General features: G+C 35.9%; 2 protein-coding genes across 3 annotated transcripts; both read left to right on the top strand.

Annotated features, from left to right (window-relative positions):
• Positions 1-917: 917 nt before the first annotated feature.
• LOC135629391 (eukaryotic translation initiation factor-like) lies at positions 918-7740 on the top strand. The gene is made up of 9 exons (XM_065136692.1): positions 918-1283; positions 2083-2154; positions 2418-2513; positions 2794-3000; positions 5005-5099; positions 5343-5430; positions 5528-5878; positions 5965-6207; positions 6475-7740. Exons 1-9 carry the CDS (start codon positions 1101-1103, stop codon positions 7495-7497), a joined length of 2358 nt encoding a protein of 785 aa, XP_064992764.1. The 5' UTR covers positions 918-1100; the 3' UTR covers positions 7498-7740.
• A 1255-nt stretch (positions 7741-8995) lies between these two features.
• On the top strand, positions 8996-25690 carry LOC103984564 (DNA-directed RNA polymerase 3B, chloroplastic). 2 transcript variants are annotated; one of them, XM_018828234.2, is made up of 19 exons: positions 8996-9970; positions 10300-10506; positions 10596-10729; positions 10834-10900; positions 12442-12500; positions 12763-12880; positions 15000-15113; positions 15228-15359; positions 15490-15906; positions 17658-17708; positions 20412-20482; positions 22366-22450; positions 22571-22723; positions 22821-22895; positions 23100-23189; positions 24087-24134; positions 24207-24324; positions 24885-24988; positions 25121-25690. In XM_018828234.2, the coding sequence occupies exons 1-19, from the start codon at positions 9170-9172 to the stop codon at positions 25229-25231; spliced, it is 2955 nt and encodes a 984-aa protein (XP_018683779.2). In that variant the 5' UTR covers positions 8996-9169; the 3' UTR covers positions 25232-25690. The 2 variants fall into 2 exon arrangements, with proteins under 2 accessions (XP_018683779.2, XP_009400360.2); XM_009402085.3 differs by having other exon boundaries at positions 24210-24324.
• Positions 25691-25787: the final 97 nt, after the last annotated feature.

Consider the following 25787-nt stretch of genomic DNA (forward strand, 5'->3'; position numbering starts at 1 on the left):
ACTAAGTATATGCTAACTTTGTCTTACTTTGATTTATCCATACGTGTTAGTATTTTTGTCAACAGATTTAACGATATAAGGAGAAAAAAGATTAAATATTTTATTTTTATAAGTATAGGGATTTCAAATATAATATTTGAAAATATAGAAACTGATATGCTAAAATAATTAATTACATGAGATAATCTATAATTAATCATGATTATCTTCTAGTTTTAGAAAATTAAGTATAAGGATTTGAAGATTGTATATGGGCAAAATTATTTATTTGCAATCCAAAACAACACACACAAAAAAAAATATTCTTTAAGTTTTTAGATTAAAAATGATAGTGAAACGTCCTCCTCTCAAATCTTATGGAAAAAAACCTCATTTATCGTGAATGAAGGGGACAATGTAAAATAAATAAATAAATAAATAAATAAATTCTATCTATATGTTTAAACTTTTAGTGTTAATTACGAATTTAAGATATCCCTTTTCATTGAATTAATATTTTTTTATGCCACTTGTTCTACATTGATAATTAAGTAAATTGAACTACTTGAGCAGACAAAAATAAATCTTTTGCACTAATTAAATAGGTTATATAATATAAAATTAATTGATAAAATACAAAAGAATCATTTATTGATAAGATAAATAAATATTGATGTGTTCCCATGCAAATACTCACGTGGAACAAGCACGGAAACGGCACGTGAACAGTGACGTCACCAATAATGGCTCGCATCAGTTATTCGACGGAAAGATTAAGGGTATTTTAGTCTAATCAACTTAAAAACCGCATCCGAGATGGAAACGCCCAAGGCGCGCCGCGGCATCAATGCGCTTCGATAAGTTGATCTCTACCCCTCTATGTTTATATAATTACGATATTGCTCGCCCAAAGCCATCCTGGGATAATAAGGGTTTCGATCCTCCCCTTCGTTTTGGCACCCCTCTTCTCCGCCCTTCTCCGCCGCAGAGCGCGAAGGGCCTTCTCCCCGAGATCCTTCTCCTGCTCCTGTTGCCGTTTCGCTTCTGTCTCATCGTTCGGTCTTCTCGGCGTCGATCGAGACCGTAGCACCGCCCGCTCACAGAGAGTGATTTGTCGAGGTATGCAGTCGGATCCGGCGGTCATTAGCTTGAGACCTGGCGGCGGCGGCGGCGGCAACCGAGGCAGCAGACTTCTCGCCACCCGTTTCGATACCGGTGCCTTAGGAGCTGCTGCCTCTCTGAGCTCGTCTGATATTTCCGCCCTCCGGCCCCATGGCGGTGTGGGCCTCGCCTTGTCGCTCAAGGTCGATTGGAAGCCCCTTATTAATATAGTGTTTCTCTTCTTTGGGTACGGTTCATGGTTTTGATGTCGTGTGGTCGTTGGTGTTCTTGATTTCTTTGGGTGGATTCGATGTTTGGTTGACGGGATTTGTTAGACGTTGATCTGGTTTGTTTCTTTTACCTTGGAGCGAATTTTCTGTGGAAAAAAATGGGCCTTTGTTGGAAATCTGCAGTGTTTAGACAATTCCTCAGTTTTTCATATATGGAGATTCATTACAACATTTAGCTCAACAGAAGATTAAATCTGGCAGGAACTTTAGCATCTGAAATGCTTCCTGCACTTAAGTAGTGTGAAAGGTGATCGACGCTTTTGGCGTTTAATCATGATTGCAAACAGCTTTTGAGGATGTACCTTTTCTTTTGATTATTTCTTTTTTAATTTAATTTTTAAATTGGAATCATAAATTTGCAAGTACAACTTTCTGTAATTCTGTTTTATTAGATTGCAAGTATTGACCAGTTTATTTGCATTCAGAAAGAAGCGGTAACTTGAATCAGCTTTTCTCGAAATGATCGAATCTCAATTTTGACCTGAGATGCATGAAATAAGAATACAGATACGGTTTTTCTCTAGATAGTTGCGGTTTTATTCAAGCCAATTTCTGATGTTTGCTGTGCTCATTACTGATATGCATGAAGCCTTGTCTTGGGGTCACAGTTTGTTGTTCACAAGAAAGTAATTCTGTTTATAACTTCTTTTATATTTTAATTATTGGAGTAGCTACCACTATGATTCTTTATAATGTATAAATTTTCTGGCAGACTGGGGATTCAAGGTTTGAAAGCCGTGAGCGCATTCGTTACACAAAGGACCAACTTTTACAAGTCCGTGAGGTTTGTATAAATTTACATGCTGCTTAATATTTCCTAGGTTGATCATATGAGGTGGATATTCACACAGAGAAAAGGTTTTCTTTTTGTGTTATAATGAGTGTCTATCCTGCCTATAATGATGAATAGGGAATGACTTATCTTATATTAGACCCAATCTATGAGCACATTAGCTGGTTAATCTTCCATTTGAGTAAGCTCAGTTGTGTTTTCATCACTTTTATTTCAAAAATCTGCCTTTGCATTGACTTATTTTTTCTTGACAGCATGCTGAGACTCCTGAAGATATTTTGAAAATCAAGCAGGAGATTGAGGCTGATTTATCCATCGAGGATCAGACATGGGGCCACAGCGAGAATATTGTATGTTATCCTAGGTTTATGAATGGAATTGCAGACATTTTGCATGTAACCATCAATATGTAGTTTTTAAGAGTACATTGGAGCGGTTCTAACTGATGTCAGATATTTTGATCTCCTACACCTATTTCCTCATAAAAAAGACATGAATTTCTAATTATTACTTGCTTGTTACTTCTAGACAATTTTTATTCTTGGTCACTGTTTTGATATTTTTAATATTTTAATTTCAAGCTTCTTAAACTTACTGCATGTATCATCTAATATTATATATGTTCTTCAGTTGCCAAGCCAATCACAGAGCCATTATTACGAACAAGACAATCGTGACTGGCGTGACCGATCAGGGCAGTTGTCTTCATTTAGAGATGAGAATCTTGACAACAAAGAATCAAATATCTCAAGTTCAAGAGTTGAAATAAACCAATTAAACAGGCAGGATCAACTGAACAGCCACTTCTCTTCAAAAGTCCAAGTTTCTTCTACCCAGGTAGACGAGTGTTCAGGAAGCTATAATTCTATTAATTTCTCATGCTGACTGGTAAAGTGATTGTTTGCTTGCTTGTATGTCATGTTTGTTTTGAGCTTTCTGGCTTGCTTCTTTCTTTGCATTACTCTTATCTTGTACAACTTGCATCCTAAATTAATAGGTTACTTCTCTGGATAATCTGTTGTTGTATGGTGAATTGTCTCTTTTTTATATTGAAGCTAATAAAGTTAAGGCAAATTGTGTTGATCAAGTTTTTTGCCATTTCCTCGATCAAGATCAACTGATTCAATCGTACAAATTGGGAATTTCTCCATTGTTTGTCATGCATTCCCTTCATAACTTCTATGAACATTATTCTTGATTTCTTAATATTTCATTGATGTTCTGAATTCTTCTTTATTCGAGGACATTTGTCATTCATGTGGTGCATCCCCAACTTTCAGTTCTTTAAATGGATCTAATTATATAGTTTTCTTGTGTTTTCTCCAGCTTAATTCAAGATTTGTTATTCTTCTCATCGTCGTAACTACCCTACCTGCTGAACCCATGACACACATAATGTTTGTACGTGTTTGAATTTATGTGTGTCAAATGGCTTTTTTTATTGTTTCGAGAGCAGAAAATCAAGAAGACATCTGCACATTATTCACTGCAGTACTTGGTTGTTAAATACTGATTCATTTGTATTTATGTTCCTCTGTTTATTATATTAAAGTTAGCATCTCTTTCTAGAAGCTTCTGCCGTAACTCTCTGCATCCTTTCGTTGAGATATCGTCCATGGACAGGACCCAAAATTGGTTGGCAAACTCGTTTTTATTACCATATATTCTATGCATCCTTAAGATTTACCTTAGGTCTCAGATGTCTTGTTATCAAGCAAAAGTGGAATTGTGCAGGAAGCATATTTGTTGATTTTGATCTTCCAGAGCATTAATTGGTGTTTCAGTAACAATTAAGGACTCGTAGTTCCTGTACTAATTCATGATTGGCTCTAATCAAATTATGTACAGCATTGTGTCCTGTCTTGTTTATTTTTACAGAAGTAGCTATGCAGTTGTATTTACCCTATACCTTTTGAACTAGAAACTAGAAAGAATAATGTAGGACCCCAAATCCATTTTCTTTGATGGTATGACTTTTATGTACCAGTACTTTTTTCAAATTCAATGATGATGAACAAATGATCCATTTGAGACAACAAGTTTGTGTCAATGAGCTGCCAGCTGCCAGAAGTTAATTGATATGCACCAGAGCTCATGTTTATAAATATTGGGCTTTTTTCATTAATGAAGGGCCACTACCTACTTAATATCTTTCACAATTGCTAAGATAGATTGAATGGTTGTAGTTTTGATCAGTTGTATAGGAGCATTTTTCATTAGTGGTTCTAACATTTTCTCAAAATAGTTTTCTTATTCGGTTATAGCATTTTACCTATGAGTTAAATGAGATTGATAGTCAAATAGTATTCTTAGAATAAATTACATTTTGTATGCTTCTATTGGCCTCAGAGAATTCACCATGGGATCTCAATTCAAGTGCTGCATGTTCTGTGAGCTCATTTTTATAAGCGTTGTCCTGATGTGTCAAACATGTATGTCTATAATCTTTGGGCTACATTAGTTTGTTAGTGTAGATTAAGATTTTCCGTAATCATGTGTCATTATTTAAACAGGTTTTGCATATTTCTAATTTAATGAATATTGATTATTTTTTGGCTCTTGGGGGCTTGTGAGACATAATAATAAACAAAGAGACAGGATCCATGTGGGTGTCTATATTTATTGTTTGGAAATGAAATTATTTGCTTGATTTTGGAAATGCGTAAGGATCATGGCTTATAAACTGTTTTACATTTTTATATTCTTTTGAGGGACATTGCTTCTGTTCTTGTTAAAGGCCTGTGGGCTTGTTAAGCACTCTTTTTTTGTCGCTTATGCACTTTAACTCCCCTTTCTTGTTTGTATAAATAATATTTGGTACCTTTAATTGCAAAATTTCAGGCAGGGAAGAACACTCTAATCAAGGCTGAAGTACCATGGTCTGTTCAAAGAGGCAATCTTAGTGAGAAAGAGCGAGTCCTAAAAACTGTAAAAGGGTAATTGACCTCATTCTTTAGTTTAGCATTGTAAACTGTGGACCATGGACAATTAGTTATTTTGTAGTTTCTGTGCTTGTATGTATTGCTTACTTCTGGTTTGAGTTTTGCTATAGTTTTTTTTTTGGGTAAAACCTCAAATACTGTTGACTCTATGTATTTTTTTTGTTGAAACATTCCCTACCTTTTGTTTTGCTTCGTAAATAAACACAACTAAAATTTCTTTTTATGAATTTTTTGTAGTATATTGAACAAGCTAACACCAGAGAAATTTGATATTCTCAAGGGTCAGTTAATTGATGCTGGAATTACGACACCTGATATCCTAAAGGTTCTTACCTTGCTTTAGTGTACAAAAAAATTCTTATGAGAGTTCATTTGTAGAGTTTACTTTCAAATTTAACTTGATAGACACTCTAATGCTGCAGGATGTCATTACTCTCATATTTGAGAAAGCTGTTTTTGAACCAACGTTCTGCCCCATGTATGCACAACTCTGCTTTGATCTCAATGAAAAGCTACTTCCATTTCCCCCTGAAGAAGTTGGTGGGAGGGAGATTACCTTCAAGCGTATATTGTTGAATAATTGCCAGGAAGCATTTGAAGGTGCTGACAATCTGAGGGCTGAGATAAGAAAGCTGAATGATCCTGACCAGGAAATAGAAAGGAGGGATAAGGAGAGAATGGTGAAACTTCGTACTCTTGGTAACATTCGCCTTATTGGTGAACTGCTTAAGCAGAAGATGGTCCCAGAAAAAATTGTCCATCATATTGTTCAGGTAAGTTTCCTGCGTAGTAAATCTTTTTCTGTTTACTGTGGATAATTATGAGCCTCTTTACATTCTCACACTGCCTTTGCAAGCAGGAGCTGCTGGGGCATGATAGCAAATCCTGTCCTGCTGAGGAGAATGTTGAAGCAATCTGCCAGTTGTTCAACACCATTGGTAAGCAGTTGGATGAGAGCCCCAAGTCTCGGCGTTTCAATGATGCCTATTTCAATCGCCTGAAAGAGCTGACAACCAATCCCCAACTTGTGTCTCGTCTAAGATTTATGGTCCGTGATGTGCTTGACATGCGTGCCAACAACTGGGTCCCTCGCCGTGAAGAGGTAAGTTGTCCAACTCTTTCTAGCCATTTCCAGTTGCAGGTTTAGCATTCCATTCTTTTAATACATGTAAAGTGAACAACATTCTTTAAAACTAAGGAAGTTTTATAAGCTTACAAATCTTATTCAAGAATTGCTAAACAAGATATATTCTATTGCATGCCCTCAGGAGAGATATCAATGGGCAGAAACTGATTTTGGTTGATCTAAAAAAGAATTGCACAATGCTATTGGTTTTCTTTAATATGTTTGCCTAACCCGGTTTTGCAGGTAAAGGCCAAGAAGATCACCGAAATCCATAGTGAGGCAGAAAAGAACCTTGGGCTGCGTCCTGGGGCAACTGCAAGCCTCAGAAATAGTCGCAATGCTGGTAGTCTAGGGAGTGTCAGTCCTGGTGGTCTTCCAGTTAGTCGACCTGGAACAGGAGGAATGATGCCTGGGATGCCTGGAGTGAGAAAAATGCCTGGGATGCCTGGTCTAGATGGGGACAATTGGGAAGTTCAACGGAGCAAGTCTATGCCCAGGGGTGATGCTAGAAGTATGCAGGGTCCTCTGGCGGCCAAGTCATCCTCCATCAACCCTAAATTATTACCCCAAGGTAGTGGTGGCCGGATAGCTGGTGTGACTAGTGCATTGTTGCAGGGCAACGGTCCACTCTCTCGTCCTTCTGGTCTCGTCACTGCCGCAACAGGTTCTACATCACAAAAGCTGCCCTTGAGGCCTGTTGGCCAAGTCCCGACTCCTTTGATCCCAGATAAGCCAGTGTTGACTTCAAAGTTTAATCCTAATGAGCTGCATAAGAAAACAGTTGCTCTTCTGGAAGAGTATTTTCACATCCGCCTTCTAGATGAAGCACTTCAATGCATAGCGGAACTCAATAGCCCTGAATACCACCCAGAGGTTGTCAAGGAAGCCATAAATATGGCACTGGAGAAGGGTCCTTCATGTGTGGAACTTGTTGTCAAGCTTTTGGAATATTTAATAGTTGAGAAGATTTTTGCTCCTAGGGATTTGGGGACAGGTTGCTTGCTTTATGCTGCAACTCTTGATGACATCGGTATTGATTTACCAAAAGCACCTATCTTTTTTGGTGAAGTGGTTAGTAAACTGGTTCTTGCTGGTGGTGTTGATTTCAAGGTGGTGGAGGAAATTCTCAAGAAGGTTGAAGATTCCAGGTTTCAGGCAACAATATTTGATGTTGTGGTAAAAGTTGTTAAAGCAAGCCCAAATGGTCAGACTGTATTGAGTGGCCAGGAAGCCATGGTTAGGGCTTGTGAGAAGCTGTTATCCTGAAATCTAGTTCTGGTGGCTGCCCGTTAAAGTTTCTTTCGAAAGGAGATCCCAAGTTTTTTCCTGTTCCATTTTCCTTCCTTTTATTCATCGTCATCATTTTGCCTGAGCTTCATAAGTTCTAGCTGAGTATCCGAGTAAAAGACAATGAAGTTTTGCGAGGTGTATATCTCTGTGAGTTGACATCAATGTTCATTATTGACTCGAGAAGGAAAAAGATGCCATGAGAAAGGAGCCTTTAGCTGACATTGGCTGCTATATTTCATGATGATGTTTCTCTTGACTTTCTGCCTTAATTTTTTTCATAATTAGTTCTAAGGTAGTCGAATTCCTATTTCTTTTTCATCTGTTTTGTTGTAGCACTCCTTGAGATCTCATAGAAGGCTATGAAAGCCGAACTCACCGATTGTTCTCAACTTTGACAGCTTTCAAACTAGATGCTATTGTTTGGTGGATGTAACTTTCCTTTTACCCACTCGACCTTGGTGTAGGCAGTCGATAACGCTGTAACAAATGCATCGAGCATCTTTTATACTTTTTTCAGGCAGAAACCCTTGAAGCTTCTCCATCAAGTCTTTTATTTATTTTTGTTATTGTTCTTGCACACTATACTAAATGCTGCTTATTGAATTATTATTTTTCTTAGAAAGCCATTGTTGAAAGAAGATCGATTAAGACTTGTTTATTGTTCTAATTTGTGATTTTTTTGCTCTATTCTCATCCAGAAATTGCCGAGGACATGTTGCCCAAGTCAAGTTAATGTATGTGTGCAAAGAGAATAGTAGTATTTATTGTAGGAAAAATTCATAAGATATACTGATTTTTTTTTAATTATACCTCTTTAGAATTTCGTCGATAAGTTTAGAGAATTTTTAGTGCGAGATATAAGTGTATCATTACACAAATGATAAAATTTTAAATTTAGAAAAAAAGTTTTAAAACTTAATTTGGATATATTATTTTTTTAAAAATGTGTTTTTCAAAAAAAATTTAGAAAATTTATAAAAACACTAATTTGGATATGTTGTGATGGTAACAATCTCAAGGATGTATATATACAATCGAGTCACTGAGTTGACGATGGTTTGATCATTCATCATATCCTTCAACTACTTATTTTGGTGTGATAATAACTATATTAAGAACATTTTAGGTGTATTATATTTATTTTAATCTAAAGAGTTAACCATTATTGTTTAGTTTGATATATTCAGATGCAAATGGGTAAATATTGATATCTTAGAACTTTGCATGAGTAGTAAGTATGTAAAACCATTGTTTAAGTTTTAATAATATTTACAAAATGCCAAACACATCCTCTATCATTTTCATTAATTATTTAGATCCTTATTTATTAAACTCGATTTTACATCATAAATATATAAACGATAATTTAAGACGTATATATTACATACAACTTAATTTACAGGGAAATTAATTAACTTTGGAGATATCTACAACTTAACCATGTACTGTACGGTCGGTTAACCTCCGGCCTCATAGCACGACACCTCCCAAAACCCTTGCTGAGGTTTCGCGAGGGCTTTCTCGAAGCCTATCCGCCACCGCCTCCTCCTCCACCCCGGACTCTCATCTCGATCCCGGGCTAACGCTGGCTTCCACAGCTTCCTCCCTCCCGATCCCTCTATGGCGAGCCCACGAGCTCGGCGGCAGAATGTCGCGGCAGAAACCCTCCGAGAACTCGGTCCTCCACCTCCCGTTTCCGGCCTGTCTGACCTCGACTCGCCCTCGCCCAGTCCCCGGTCGCTGCGTTCCCCTCAGTGCCCTCCGTTCGTCCCCGTTCCCTCTCCGATCCGAGCCGCAGGAGCCCGAGGACTCATTCCCGGTGGTCTTCTCCCAGATAAGCCCGCTCCAATCCCCTCTTGTGTTAGACCCTGATGACGTCGTAGATGATGATGCCGCGGGCTACCTCAACGGGGCTTATAATTCTTCGTGGCTTGGCCGCGGCATCGCGCTTGATTTCCCTGGAGAAGCGGTAAAGAGGGTCATTTGCGAAGAGCCGGCTTGGATTCCTCCGGGTTACTCAATCGAGCTCGTTGCGGGGAGCCATGTCGGGAACTTGGAATCTCGGAGGGCAGAAAGGAGAAAGTATAATTCTCTGAGGAGGAGACAGATTAAGGCGGAAACGGAGGCGTGGGAGAGGGCCGCACAGGAGTACAAAGAATTGGAGAGGGAGATGCTCGAGAAGAAGCTGGCCCCGAGCTTGCCGTATGTGAAATCACTTTTCTTGGGCTGGTTCGAGCCATTGCGGGATGTAATTGAGAGGGAGCAGAGGTTGCAAAAGACAAAGATGCAGAAGGCTGCCTATGCCCCCCATATTGGGCTCCTCCCGGCTGATAAGATGGCAGTCATTGTGATGCATAAGATGATGGGGCTATTGATGGTGGGCCAGGAGGATGGGTGCATCCGGCTTGTTCAAGCAGCAATTCGAATTGGGGAAGCAATAGAACAGGAGGTAGGCCAATTCTCTCTCACCTCCTCTTTTCTTCTTGTGGTGTGTTTGGTGCGTGTGCAAGTTCCAAATCATATATTTGACTGTCATAATGTAAAATCTGTGGGTATATTTTATTGTAAATTATGTTGGTGGTTCTGGAATTTCAGAATTAGTGGATTTGGACGATTTAAGTTTACAGATTATCCCACTAGTTTTTCTCAGAATTCAATTTTTCCTATCTGATATAAAGTTCCCTCTATCTGTTTCATGTTCTTTTTATGCAAGTAATTTCTGCTCCTTAAGTTTGTATCTTTGTTCTTGTTATCACTAACCTTAATTTGTCACTCCAGTTTAAGATTCAGGCTTATCTTGAGAAGAGTAAGAGACCAAGAAGAAGGAAAAATGAAGGCGATCGAAATGTTATCTTGTGCACACAGCAAGAGATCTTGAGGAAAAAGGTGATGAAATTGATAAAAATGAAAAAACTGATCGAGGTACAGAAGCTTCTAAGAAATGAGATTGAGATGGAGTCTTGGGGTCGTGATGGCCAAGCCAAGGTTTGTGTATCTACATTTGCTCGTGGTTAGCATACAAGTATTGTTTGTTTCCCCCTCAACAAAAAGGTTTATCTTTTATTCTTGTGCAGCTGGGGAGTCGCTTAATTGAATTACTCTTAGAATCAGCATTTGTACAAGTACCATGTGATAGTTTAGCAGACTGTCCACCTGAAATTTTGCCTGCTTTTAGACACACATTTAAAAATATTTCCAAGGAAAATGGGTATGATGACAATAATTCTTTCTTTTACATCCTCTGTTTGCCAATTTTCTGCTACTTACCTTGATTCTTTGTTAACTTAAAGGCTTTACCATTTGTTTGTGCAGCAAATCAATCAATAGATACGGGGTTATAGAATGTGATCCATTAGTCCACAAAGGTTTTGATAGCACTGTGAGTTGTGATTCTATTTGAACTAAGTTTTCTTGAAGAGGATAATTATGAATTTATTTTTTGCTGAATGTTATATTTTCTTGCACTATGTATTGCCAGAAAGCTACATATTTATCAGTTTTGCTATAAAACATCTATGTGCTACTCAATTGGCATCTGTATTTACAGTGTCAGTCATGGTTATTAAGGTTGAGCATACACCCTAGCAGGAACATGGTTCTAGTCTCATGCCCATCTAGTTGCAGCCAAATCCAGCCTTTGATTCTGATGATTATATTATATGCCCAACATGTGAAATGTCCCCGGATAAGCCAGGTTGGGCCAAGATCTGAGCCTGATGGCTTTTGGAGGAATCCTTAGAAAGCTTGAGCCAACCTTTTCCCACAAAGGATTTGCTTGGGTCTTGTTTGCTCTTGGCCCATTCATACCCTATGTTGTATCAATATTCTAAATGGTGTCGATGGTATGGGTTTGGACATGGAACACATGTATGAAGGCACATGAAGTGTACTATTTGTAGAATGCTCTTGATGAGATTCACATATTCAGAAAACCATATTGTCATACAATCATTGATTAAACAAAAAGGAATAGTCTAAAGATGGGATTATACACTTCAGGATATGTCCTATAGTATGATCATAAACAAAAAAAAATGACACCAACTAGGGTTCAAGTAGTCACTATGATACCATATGAAATAGCTAACACAATCACAAAATGTGCACACTACCCTTGAAAGGCTGACCAGATAAGATTTGCTTCCATCCAATTCAGGTTTGATGGCTGACCGGCCTATGACTCCTTAGGCACTATGCACAGCGGTGGGTTGGAAATTTGTTAACCGACCTGTTTGATGTGAAAAATATTGGATCTGTGTATATGCCGTTTTGTCTGAATCTGAGTTAAGAAAAAAAAAACAATGATTTTAATCATGAGCTGCGACAGTTTTAGATTTTTTGTATAAACCAGGTCTGAATTGCTATTTTCTACTAAATTGGTCAAACCAGTTGAGTTCAAGGTATATGTTATTCTATTTTTCGTTTTTTTTATGAAAATGTGCACTCTCGATTGTTCTGTTTGTTGAAATATTTTGTCAAGCCAAGTTGGATCCAGGTTGATTGAGAAAATCAGGGCTGAGTTGGCATGTAAATTTCTCCATGTATAATCTTCATTGTAAAATTGGGTCAAATCATGTCTGGTTTAGGTTTGACTATTTTACAAGAGTTTCATCTAACCTAACCTTAGCCAAAGCATGCCATCCCTATTATGCACGTTGGTTATCAGGGAACTGTGTTTGCATCAGGTCCACATAGAAAGTTGCAGGTTCACTTATGACTAAATTCTAATAATGGTTATCAGATATATGATTCAGATGGTATTCCTAAGAAACTACTAGTCTTCTCAAGATTTATATTCATATTATCTATTATTTTATTTACGATTATCGATTGGAGTTTAAGATTTTCTACTCATATTATCTATGATTTTATTTATGATTATTGATTGAAATTTTGCTATATTGCTTTTTACTCTTGCAGGCGAGGCATATGGTCATCCCTTACCTCCCAATGTTGATACCGCCAAAATGTTGGAAGGGGTATGATTCAAGTGTAATATAGCTGCTTCATTCAGTAGACTATATCAAGTTTATGACTTATTCAGGTTTAGATAACTTTCTCAACAAAGTCACACATGACGATGCATTGATCTTATTCATTACATAGATTTACTTGTAGAAGTATTTCTAAAGCTGCTTGTCTTATTGGCGTCTTTTGTGAAGTGGGTATTTAGTTTCTTTATGTTGTACTCTATCTTGATGTAACTAGATGTGAATGTCCCCACATTCTTTTCCTGTTTAGGTACGACAATGGTGGACATCTGTTTCTGCCTTCATATGTTATGCGGACACACGGGGCACAAGAACAACAAAAAGCAATTAAAAGTGTCCCGAGAAAGCAGCTGCAGAAAGTATTTGAGGTCTAGCTTACTTCTTTTCTCTCTTTCTAGTTCCCCTTTTTATATGGAAATTTTGCTATATGCTAGGAGTTTGTAGGGAATGCACTTGGCACAATGTAACAAGGTTTAAGAAATTTGATTGACACTCAAGATCTTCTAATCGGTATCCTTTTAAATTATGATATTCCTTTCCAACTTTTTCTCTTGAAAATTTATTCATTATTCACTGTTATAGATGTGCGGCAAGCTATTTGCTTTAAAAAAAACTATGGGTTTTACCTACTTAATGCATTAACTATGATGGCCATGATTTGTGGAATTACTGAATGATGCATAATATGATGGGTTTTAATGCTGTTAATTCACATTCCATGTATATTAGTATGTGGATTTTCTAGTGGATCATAGCACTATATTCAGTTCCAGTTCTAGTTATTTAGGTTGTTCTGTCTAATTCCATGAACATCCAAAGTCAAATATCTAGTTTATGATATTTTAATTGATGATTTATTTGCTATTGACATTGAATGCCTCATTTTGTGAAGATTAGTTACTTTACTATCAACTTTTGTACCTTATTGGCTACAAAGGGTTTAGCCTATGAAAATACTCCTCTAGTGGTTCACAATGGTTTTCCATGTTATTGTTTGATACCAGCCTACTATCTTATATGACTTTGGCCTCTTTTATTGCTCAAATTTTGCTTTGCTGAACAATCTGGATTTTCTCCAGCTCCTAAAATGATCTTTATAAATGTCTACAAAGTTTGGATTGAAACATTTTGGTCAGATTGCTCTATTATTACTCGGATTTACATTTGCCGAATGATCTAGATATGCTCCAATGTCTAATTGGTAAAGAGTTGATGGAAATTTATTTATTGCATGGTTATCCTAGGCTCCTAGCTAACAATGTAGATTAAACTTAATGCTTCTATCAGCTGGTTCCAGGACTGATATTTTCTTTCTTATTTGTCTGTATGGCCTTTCCCATGCTCGGTTGTCTACATTTATAGCTGGTGTGTAAAAAAATATTTTTTGGGTTATCTACATTGTTCCTTAACTTTTTGCAAGTTGGCCACTTTCTTTTCTGGGTTAAATATTTTTTTTCTTAAAATATCAATTCTAACCAATTTATTTCTGGTGGGCAAACTTGACTGGTCCTCAAGGACAATTTAGCTTCCAAAAATTTGTTAAAAACCTTCTTAGAGGGCTACTAGTTATGGAGTTTTTTTTACAGCTAGATTTTGTGTATTCTCGTGCATTTTCCTGCCATTCAGCTAGATTTAGTTAAGAAAACCATTCCAATGCTTGATCGTGAGGTTGCCTTTCACTAGTTAGTAGCATGATTATATCTGTAACTTATGAATTTGTTTTTTTCTGTAGGCATTTTGCGTTGAATTATGCATTTATAATATATAAATTGATTCCAATAGGTTTGAAACATCAGATATCCAAGGTGTCTTGGTAAATGCTATTGGTACTATAAAGATATGCACCACAGTAAACAATTGGAAATCAACATCATCTTACCTTGATGCTTTTTGATGGCTGCATAAGTTCATATGATGTACATTAACACTTCAAAGAACCACAAATACAGATGTTATAATCACTTCAACAAAATTAATATTTTCACCTGGTCTAGGTCCTGGAAACAAAAATAGAAAAAAAGCTATGAGGTTGAAAATACAACAGTAATCTGGGAGACAACTTCCATGGCAATAACAATGGCTATGCACATTGTGTATCTGTTTTTGCTATATACCCTTGTGTTTCAACAATAGTCAGTGGGTGACATGCAAAGAATAAAAGTGAACATTGATGACATTACTTGCTTGCATCTTATTCTTATGTTGTCCATGGTGGTTACCTCCAATCTGTTATCTTTATTAATTATCTTATATGTGTGTGTGTTTAAACCATCTTTTGCTTATATCACCAATTTACTTATAGCTATTAATTTATTATCTGTACTTGTCGCATTTTCACCCTAATTATTTTCTTAAAGAAAGTAGAATAGAGTTGTCTAAATATTAAAATTTATTTTTAATCTTTATTCATATATATTTATACAATATACATATGTTTCTTTGTGGAACAATAAACTGATAGCACAACTATGTTTTCGAGTTGCTCAGGCACTAGATACACTTGGAAGAACAAAATGGAGGATAAATAGAAGAATTCTTGATGTTATAGAGATTGTTTGGAGCAGAGGGGGAGGTATTGCAGGTTTGGTTGATCGAAAAGATGTGAGTAGATTTTGAGAATCTTCTTTTACTTTTCAACATTTTCTTAGGTACTATTGTTCATATTAGAGATTATCCTTTTTTTTTTCCTGTGACCATCGGTTTATGGCTTTGTAGATCCAACTACCTGATAGACCTGAGACTGAGGATTTGACTGAGATCAAGAAATGGAGGTGGAGCACTAGAAAAGCTAAAAAGGCTAATAGCGAGATGCATGCTCAACGTTGTGATGTAGAACTTAAGCTTTCTGTATGACATCCTCTTTGTACTAGTATTTCAGATCAAGAGTTGCAAGTTTTTCTCGGAAATTATTCTTGTGCTATTTCATAGTTTACCTAGTCCATGTTTGTTAATGACATATCATATATGCTTGGAACAGGTAGCACATAAAATGAGGGATGAGGAAGGATTCTATTATCCTCATAATATTGACTTCCGAGGCCGTGCATACCCGATGCATTCACATCTAAACCATTTGAGTTCAGATCTATGTCGAGGAATTCTGGAATTTGCTGAAGGAAAACCCCTGGGGAAATCTGGTTTACACTGGCTGAAAATACATTTGGCAAACATATATGGTGGAGGTGTTGAAAAGCTTTCCTATGACAGGAGGCTGACTTTTGTCAAGAACCATTTGAGAGATATATTTGATTCAGCAGAAAATCCTATTGATGGTAACCGCTGGTGGATAAGTGCTGAAGATCCATTCCAGTGCTTGGCTGCATGTATTGATCTTACCAAAGCCTTAAAAAGCTCATCGCCACACATGGCCATCTCTCACTTGCCCATTCATCAGGTGGCGACTAAATTTAATACAGAAGATCGTAGCTGATTCAGTTTTGCAATTATATATATATATATATATATATATATATATATATATATATATATATATATATATATATATATATATATATATATATATATATATATATATATATATATATATATATATTGCTCATTTAATTTGTAGTAGAAAATTAATCCATCAATAGATGAATATCAGTAGTTAATTTATTGCAATTGTACTCCTTTTCGGCAACTTGTCACTCATTAGAGCCTGAAACTAGACAAATTTGCAAACTATTGATATTCCTTGTGTGCATTTAAAGAATGTAAAAAACATAGCTAGCTGATAGGAAAGCCAAGTGATTAATGGTGGGTATTTTCATCTGATAGCACAATCCATACCTGTTAGAAGAAGAACATGGGTCGTTGCCCGTTTCAGTGCCCCATGAACATTAAGTGCTTGAAAGATGACAATTGCTGTTTCTGCAAGCCAACTGTACCGGCACATGGCATGGCCTTTTGGAACGTCTTGAAGCATTTAGTTCATTAAACCTAAAGCATTTAGATTAGATTCTCACCTCTCTTTTATTTAATTTCAAATCTGGTACAAGTGCAAGTCAAATGATTAGGCATAAGCATATATATTTTAGTCTAACTAAAGCATCATTAAGTTAGTAATGTGGTTAAAACTTAAAAAAGTTATTGAATGCTCACTTAATTTTACATGTTTCATTTCCAAAATGTCATAGTAAGGAAGTACCACATATCTGTATGTTTGGAGCTGGAGTGTCAGCAATTTCAAGCATTTCAATGTATTGCATCCTGCCAAACACAGTATCATTTACAGGGTCCCTCTGAGCTGTCTGCTATCAACTTCTATGCTCATAAAATTTATTTATTACATCTTTGCAATTGGAACTCTTTTATGTATTTTGCCGTACCTTGGAAAGTTCTTTTATGCATATTGTCTTTTCTCTGCTATATGCACAAATTGTCATGTCCCAATAAAAAACTGTTTTTTTTCTTCTGAGAGCTAGTCATTATCTACTTGGTTCTTTCCAGTGTACAAGTTGAACAATAATGGTTTTATGATACTGAATTAAGAAACAAATATGACATCACTTTAATAGCAGTAGCTACATAGGAACATATCAGGCGCCACTAGAGTTGCATCAATGCTATGAGCCTATGATTTAACAAAAATGCTTTCCGGAATCTGTGATTGGGATTATAAATGGATTTTTTTTGTTAATGATGATAGGAGAAGGTCATATAAAGTGGGAAGTAAATTTATGTCAGATATGAGTACTGAATGATGTGCCAGTATTATCGGTAACTTTTATGGTGTGTACATTCTATCTCACTATGTAAGGTCTTGCACTAGTTCAAGAACTTCCTAGCACAACTTGAGTGTTCATATAGTTTTATCTTTGATTTTTAGATAGTCATAGCGTTGAATAACCAATGTATAGACTATTAATGAACATTCTTATTTGCTGTTGAAGAATATTAGTATACTTCCTTTACTAGGTATCAACATATTGTGGTAATTGGTTATATGAGATTTTCATAGTGGATATATGTTGTTTCATTTGTAAACCAAAAATATTATTTGCTACACCTCCAACATCATGCATGCTATCCCATTCTTAAAAACTATGGTTACTGTTTGAATGTTAATTTTTTTTGCTGAGCCATTGTATCCAATAAATTTTTCAATGGAATGTGTTTTATCTGACTTGATGCTGGTTAATTTAGGATGGTTCTTGTAATGGTTTGCAGCATTATGCAGCTCTAGGGAGAGACAGTGTAAGTTTATTGCTTTATCTTGGAATATTATTCTTTATATTGGTTGGTCTTGTAATCTACATTTTCTTGAATATCTGATGTTTGAGATGACTGCCAAATCACTACACCTGCTGAATGACATATGCCATTCTTCTACTTTCTTAAATGAAGCATCTTGTAGTCACCAGCCTCTAGATGAATTGTAAACAAGAAACCATGGATGATTCTATCTGATTAATCATGGAACTTTTAGTCTTATAAATGAATTTATCAAAGAAGGTTTGTCTTAAAGAAAATGTCTCTCATTTAATTTCATATACATGAAACCTTCTAAAAAACAAAGCCTTGGAGTTGTCAGTTAATCCTGAAGCATGATATGCTTCTATTAATTTTAAAATAATAATTCTGGTTCTTCTTGTGTATAAAAAGTATGATTTTGCTGATTTATTCTCTAGTTTTTCATATTGTTCCTCAAAATAAATATTGGTGCTCTACCTCATGAATGTTAATTGTACAGTATGTCCATGCATCTTTATTTTTTTCCTTTGTTAGGTTTGCTTAAAAAGACTCATCTCTTTGATAATATAATATATCTCTATTTTTTTCCCTTTGTTAGGTTTCCTTAAAAAGACTCATCTCTTTGATAATATAATATATCTCTGACCATCGTTACTGACCACCAGTGACGTTCTATATCAAGCGAGTCCCTTAATTTGTGCAAAGAGTTGCTTATTTATGTGTTTGTTTGAGAACCTTTGTGTTAAGTTCAACTCATTCATCTTTATCTGCATATATAATCAGCTTATTCATGAATTAAGTGTTAATTACTACCATGCATATCCTGGGTCATGCGGTTTTGGTATTTTACATTTTACATTGTTGTTGTGCATCATAATAACTGATTGTTGTACACATCTTGATTTTATTGTTAAGACTCAAGAAGACCTATTTTGATCTTATGAAGGTCATATTCTTGCTTCCCATGACCCCAAATTCCATTTAAGCATAAATTTGATCACATTGCTTCACCAGAATTTTAATTTATTTTTCCATCAAGTTTTTAGAACAGAACTGGAAGCTTCACAATCATCTTAATGTCCAAAACTCAATTGTTTTGATATTTGATTTGTTAGACACACAAAAGATCATCGCATGCTTGTCTCCATCCTATAACAAAATTTGAAGAATTAGACTAAAGAAGACCACAGAAATGAGGTGCATATGAGAAGGATATTCATATTGTTTTGCAATAAAAATGCTAGAGAAAATTTAACCAATGAGTCTTCGTTCAAACTAATTCAGTTACACCATTCTTCCCACCTTTGTATTACTATTCTTTGCGTTGGAGGAAATAAGAAGTCACAAGATAGAAGTGCCCTAGACTTTTGGCCTACATGATGATTAACTTGATTCCTAAAAATATGAAAAATAGTTCTTGGAACCATCGTTTCAGGTACCGAACATGATTTGTCGGATTGGTACATTTCGGTCAGTATCGATGTACCATGTGTTGGTATATTGATATGTATCGGTGTGCTGTAGAGGAAGAAAAAGAACGAGAAGAGGAAGGCTAGGTGGAGGAACAGAGGTAGGAGGAAGGAAAAAGGAAGAAGAAGAAGTGATGGAGGAGGAAGAAACAGTGAAGGAGAAGGAAGAAGAGGAGGAGAAGGGGTGGGAGCATACCTGGGAAGAGGAAGCGACAAAAGGCGGTAGTGGCGACGACATCAGCATTGAACGCGAGTAGAGGGCTTGCAAGAAGAGCCCTAATTTCTATTTTAGGAATTTTTAATGTCGAGTTGGACAGGCCCCACCACTATTTTCAATTTTTTTATTATTTTTACTCGACTAGATTGGGCCGCTTGAAACAGGGGTGGTCCACGTGTTGGCCCATGCCCTGACCGGTACATACCACCCATTTTGTGCCATTTTGCACAGTACAATAATCCTTGACTTGGAACTAATAAAGCATGGACATGCATAACCCGACACAAAATAGAGACACAACATGGTAAATCTTATAAAAGTAGGACAGTAAATCTCCAAGGAAACAATTAATATCTTTATTTTATTGTTTATCTTTTTTCTTTTGTACTTTGTACAATTTAGACAATCTATGATCACTATATGAAATTTGCAAGGAGCATAACAATTATTCATAAAAATTGCAATTGTTGAAACCCTTCAAATACGTATACAAAACCTTGAGAAGTCAAAAATCCAAATTATGTACACATTGCCAATTTTCAACATTTCCTTGTATCCTTCTATGGATGATATAAATGTCCTACATATGTACAATAAACTGATATAAATAAGTGTGGATGACACAGAAGTCCTAATACATCTTTTTTGAGTATTCAACATATGTCAGTGTTCGGCGTGGGCATCAGAGTATGATAATCATTTTGAAGTGTCCATACTTCATGCTTAGGAATTTATCCTCGAGCAGTCCTTTTAATTATCTCTTCCACCAACTCCAGAATTATCCCCACAAACTCATTGAGGATGGAGGGATGGTGATATTGGAATAAGGGTTGATTAGGGAGTCTTAAGGCTGCAGTAATGAGATTGTGATCACAAAGTCACCTGATATGTTAAATTTTCATGTTCAAAACTGGTTGATCCAGTTATTTGATTGTTAATATCTTTTTCTATGCCATGACATGTATTTTAATAATTTATCTTCTTATAAACAGTCTTACCAAATGATTCTTATAAATTCAGTTGGAGGCAGCTGCTGTTAACTTGGTCGCTGGAGAAAAACCTGCAGATGTTTATTCAGAGATAGCTATGAGGTAGTTTTTTTTTGTATTATCCTGAAGTTGTAATATGAGCATGACTACTACAAACTCAACTTTTTATGTTCAGTAAACATATGGAAGAAAGTCTGCTTTGATAAATGATGCCTTTCATTTGTTGTAGAAGTTAGTTGCCAAACAAATAATTCCTTTTGCGTCAACTGATAAGGCTTAATGCATGTTTGTTCAACCATTATTTATGGATTTAAATTCTTGTTTATAACACTTCCTTCTGCCCTGATAAACTATGTTGTTTGTATCTATTGGTTGCAAAACTTTATGAATTTGGTAAATAAGGAAGATTTAGTACATTTTGGACATATAGCAATTTCTTTTTATTGTTTTCTGCCACAGATTGGACGTAAGGTTGTAGATATATATTTCTTAGAAGTTTTTTGTGAATGGATCTCTACTACATTATGTATCTAGGCTGTGCTGTACAGATAACTAAGATCAAAGAGATACTAGTGCACAAGGATTTCTGGACCTGATGTTAGCTGGCCTTTGCTGGATCTGGCTGAAAGCGATTAGTTGAAGCCAGTTGGTTTCACGCTTTTTTCCTTTTCCTTTCAGAACTGCTCCTTCCCACCCTTTCACCCTGAAGGAAACCCGAAAACTAGCCACCTAACTATCCTCTCACTGTCTCACACAGCCCAAAAAGAAAACACGTACTGAACAGCCTGATTTTTTTAATCTTCAACTAGAGGTTATTTTAAAGTTTTGACATCTGAGGGTGAGGAGCCATCTTTTGGAAATTAAGATGCCTTGAGAATTGACCTGTCTACTCTATTGTACATAATAGACATCAGAAGAGACTATGAGGTCATCTTATTGAGTATTTGGAATATCGGTTTGGAAACTAAAGAAGTACAAAGTTCTCTTATTTAGCTCAAAAGTGCACTATAGTGATGATGAAAGACATCATAGTATGGAAACTTCCGACTTTTGATTTGCAATATAATTGTATTAAGATGCATAAGAGTACGAGTTAGTATATACGATGCATCATTCTGAAATTGATCATGGTGGTACTACCTGATGGGAATAATAGCATCTTAGGCCTGACGGTCTTCTAGTGTTGTCACTGTTAGATGGCCAGTGGAATGGTCAGATAACTGTTGGCAATCTTACCAGCAAAAAATATGACCATTGAGGCTGTTCTTTAAGCTTATGATCAAGGTTATTGGCTCAATAAATGTCCCACCAGTTCAGTAGGTTGATATATATGTACTAGTTGGAAAGTGATGACCTAGTATGACTTTGGTTATTAGAAACTAAGCTTTCACTAAGTATTTGCTTTAAGGTTTTAAATAATGGTCAAGCACTGCTGTCGAAATATATAGCTTAATATCGGTATATGTACAGGTTGTTATGTTTTTTTTTTTTCTTTTATTCAATGATATCAGGCAGTATAGGTTGGTGCATCACCTAGTCTACTGTTATTGTACTAGTTTGTTAAGTTTTTGAAACCAGTATTGGACCTGTTTTTAAATCCTTAATTTGGTGAGACTCTTGGTACTTGGTGTAACTCAAATCCTTGTTTGGTCTTCTTGGACCTCTTGGAGAATCTCTTGGATCAACTCTTTCACTTCTTTTTGCTGACTTGGTGAAATTGATATTCTTTAGTTAGTTTTGAGCTATTGGAGAATCTCTTGGATCAACTGTTTCACTTCTTCCGTTCTCTCACAAACTTGAACTATTCATTAATAGGATCCTTTTAGATGGTTGTCATTTTTAATATCATCATTTAATTCCAGTAATTTTGAGGTTAGATTATCATATTTGCATCGTGTGGATTATGATGGCTGCATTTTCCCTTTTGTTTACAATTATGCATGGTCTGATTAAAATATATATTTCTCTACTTCTGCAAAATGAAGGGTCAGAGAAATGATACGAAAAGACTCCGAGAAAGATCCTACTGTTGATCCGACAGCTTTGTTGGCTAAAGTCCTAGTTGATCAGGTTAGTTCAAAACTATGTGAAAAAGTGATCTCATTTTGTAGCTGGCATTTGTTACTAAAAGCTAGCAACAATATTTCTAACATATTTAATTAGACATTATTCACTCTTCATAGCTTTCAGGTGGATCGGAAGCTTGTTAAGCAAACGGTAATGACATCAGTTTATGGTGTCACATATGTTGGTGCCCGGGAACAGATCAAGAGGAGGCTTGAAGAGAAGGGACTGATTACTGATGATAGACTACTATTTGGTGCATCTTGCTATGCTGCTAAAGTAAAGAATATTATAACTGTTTTTTTAATCATATTTTTTCTAACTCCAGTTTAACTGAGAGTAATACTGATTTGACCTATCTTACCTTTTGATGAAGGTGACTTTGAATGCTCTAGGTGAGATGTTTGAAGCTGCACGTGGTATTATGAAATGGTTGGGAGATTGTGCAAAGGTTTGTTTCTTTTTGCAACCTATTTTGCCATCTCAACTGTGTATGATATTGATGATTCTTTATCTGTTGAGTAGGATTACTGACTACTAATTTTGAACTTGTATATTTAAGCAGATCACAAGTTACCAGAACATCATTAACACTCTTTAAGTTTCACAATGGGAAAAATTTTACTATTACTTACAGCTGTTGTAATTTAAACAGATCATTGCTTCAGAAAATGAGCCCGTGAAATGGACGACTCCTCTTGGTCTCCCGGTTGTTCAGCCTTATAGAAATTCTGAGAGACATCAGGTGAGTTCTTTAGTGCATGAAATTCTCAAAATTTGCCTAAACCCAAAATGGTTGATTCTTTTGTTACTTGTCTACTTGAAAGTTATCATCATCTCCAGATTCTACTATTGCATGACTGTATTATGAGTTTATCAGGCAACTCCTATAGCATAACAGATTGGAAAATGTATACATTAGTTGGTTATGTAATGAAGCGGTTTAATGATGCTACCATGTGGTAGTGTGAAGTTGTCTGATGGTCAACTATTGTTTGGTCATTGTTTTAATGCTGCATTTCGGATGAAATTGATTTGTTATTACCCTATTGGATACATGTTGATGAACTAGTGCCTTCAATTGCATGCACCTTCTACTAATCTGCTTCCATAGAATCTTGTGTGTCCTAAACAAATGAAGTATTAGATACAATTGCGTTTTCAGATGCCAGCAAGCAGAGAAGCGATTAATATTATATTGATCAATAGCTTCTTAAAGTAAAATAAGAAATCTACCAGATCAATGCAAATTTATATTTTAGTATGTCAAATAAGTCTTTTCTCATTGTTGGGAATGACATAGGTAGTCCAACTACTACCATGACCGAATATCATTTTAAAAAAATTCTTTCCTGTTTTCTTTTACAGAATAATAATAATGGGCTTAATGGTCTAGAACCTAGATCACAAAAAATATGGAAAAGAAGAAAGTAAAATGACCCAGTTTGAATTTTTATACTTACATGTATGTTATTTGATTTGCTATGAACACTCTTTTTTTCTAAATGGTATTAATTATTGATTACAAAATGTAATTCTGAGTTATTACAGTCGGCCTTGAACTTGTCAAATAAGGCTATGAGATAGGTCGACTTTGTATTATTTGTTCCAACATCTGAGTTTTTTGACATCTTTGTTGCAGATAAGAACTTCCCTCCAGGTTCTGACATTACAAAGGGAGGGTCAATCGGTAAGCTTAAAATGTTCTTGTAAATGGCTGTCATGCACATTTATACCATTATATTGAGTTTTCTGCCTTCAGCAGGTTTCAGTTAAGCGGCAGAAGACAGCTTTTCCGCCAAATTTTGTACACTCTCTTGATGGTTCACACATGATGATGACTGCTATCTCTTGCAAAAATGCTGGCTTACATTTTGCAGGTCTTGTTATAGTTGTTTTCCACCAGCTAGTTTAGATTTTTAACTTGACATTAATAATTTCAATGAATAGTCTTGTAACTGTAACATGAACAAGTAGAAATATCCCAGTGATTTCTTTTTTGTGAGCATCCCAGTGAAAATTAGTAAGCTTCATTAATTGTTTCCCTTTATTATTGTAATATACTTTTGCTTTGACTAGCCCTTCCTTGCCATTCTGATCCAATATTATTTGGTGATCTAATACTTTTTAGGTCTTCAATATGATTCTTGCTTCCATATTTGTTGTTCCTGTTGCTACACTCTATCATATTGTTATATTCTCTCCTACACACTTATTCATTAGTGATGAGATTCATTGTAATGTACATACTGATCTTTTTCAGTTCAATACCTTGGATTATAAGATGGTAGTGTACATTGAAGTTTTCAATAACAGATTTATGCCGTATCCTGAATTTAGATATCTTGTTGAACCAGACTGAAGATACTAATGTTGAGCATTATCGTCTTTTTCTCTGTGAAACACATGTTTCTCATTTGACGTATAAATATGGGTGCAGGAGTACACGATTCCTTTTGGACCCATGCATGTGATGTTGACAGGATGAACCAAATCTTAAGAGAGGAATTTGTGGCTCTTTACAACATTCCAATTCTGGAGAACGTGAGCACCTTTTAACGAGCTTCCCCCCTTCTGTTGAAGATATTTTCTTCTTGTATTGGCATTTTGATAAGAATAGTCATCAATAACAAAGATCGAGAGAATAAACATTTCCTTTCTGATGATATCTTGCAGTTGCTCGATGGTTTCCAAACATCCTTCCCGACGCTGACATTTCCTCCACTGCCAGATCGAGGCGATTTTGACCTTAAAAAAGTTTTGGAGTCTCCTTACTTTTTCAACTGATTCATATTCGTTATTTTGATTCCAGTTATGTTAACCGACTGGCCTCAAGCTCCTCATTGAAGGTCCAGTACCTCATGCTAGACAGAACAAATACGCTACAGATAGAGCAATCAGGACATGCAGGCTTGGCAGAAAAGTGGCACCTGAGATGTAAAGCAGAAGCATATAAAACACCACATGAATTTTACATGGATAGAAACATGTGAGGATGCTGCTTTCCAGATTGCATGAGAGTAACTAATCGCTGACACTGGTTAGGGATGACCTCAGTTGCTTGAGATGAGGTATGCTGAATTTTATTATTTGTCTCTGCCTCTTTTTGAAGTTTACCTTTGTTGTCAAAAGGCAAAACAATAATATATTCTCATTTTTTTTATTGACACTTGTACAATATTTTGGGAAAAATTAGTAATACACCAAATAAAGTTGTTCCAAATCGCTAGAATATTCTCTTGGTAAGGCGAGTACAATTCTTCAATCTCGAAGGTGTTCTGTTCCCATAATTTTGTTCTGAATTGTATCTAACCTTGGAGAAAGTTTTAGAGCAGCAGCAGCA

The sequence above is a fragment of the Musa acuminata genome, chromosome BXJ3-1 (genome assembly GCF_036884655.1).
Source record: "Musa acuminata AAA Group cultivar baxijiao chromosome BXJ3-1, Cavendish_Baxijiao_AAA, whole genome shotgun sequence".
NCBI classification, from domain to species: Eukaryota; Viridiplantae; Streptophyta; class Magnoliopsida; order Zingiberales; family Musaceae; genus Musa; species Musa acuminata.

Bases quoted from the DNA above. Each gene is read 5' to 3' on its own strand.
- LOC135629391 (XM_065136692.1), top strand. From the start codon at position 1,101: ATGCAGTCGGATCCGGCGGTCATTAGCTTGAGACCTGGCGGCGGCGGC. The intron at 5,100-5,342 runs GTAATTGACCTC...AATTTTTTGTAG, and splicing joins GTCCTAAAAACTGTAAAAGG to TATATTGAACAAGCTAACAC. The intron at 5,879-5,964 runs GTAAGTTTCCTG...CTTTGCAAGCAG, and splicing joins TTGTCCATCATATTGTTCAG to GAGCTGCTGGGGCATGATAG.
- LOC103984564 (XM_018828234.2), top strand. From the start codon at position 9,170: ATGTCGCGGCAGAAACCCTCCGAGAACTCGGTCCTCCACCTCCCGTTT. The intron at 20,483-22,365 runs GTAGTTTTTTTT...TGCAAAATGAAG, and splicing joins TATTCAGAGATAGCTATGAG to GGTCAGAGAAATGATACGAA. The intron at 22,724-22,820 runs GTAAAGAATATT...CTTTTGATGAAG, and splicing joins CATCTTGCTATGCTGCTAAA to GTGACTTTGAATGCTCTAGG.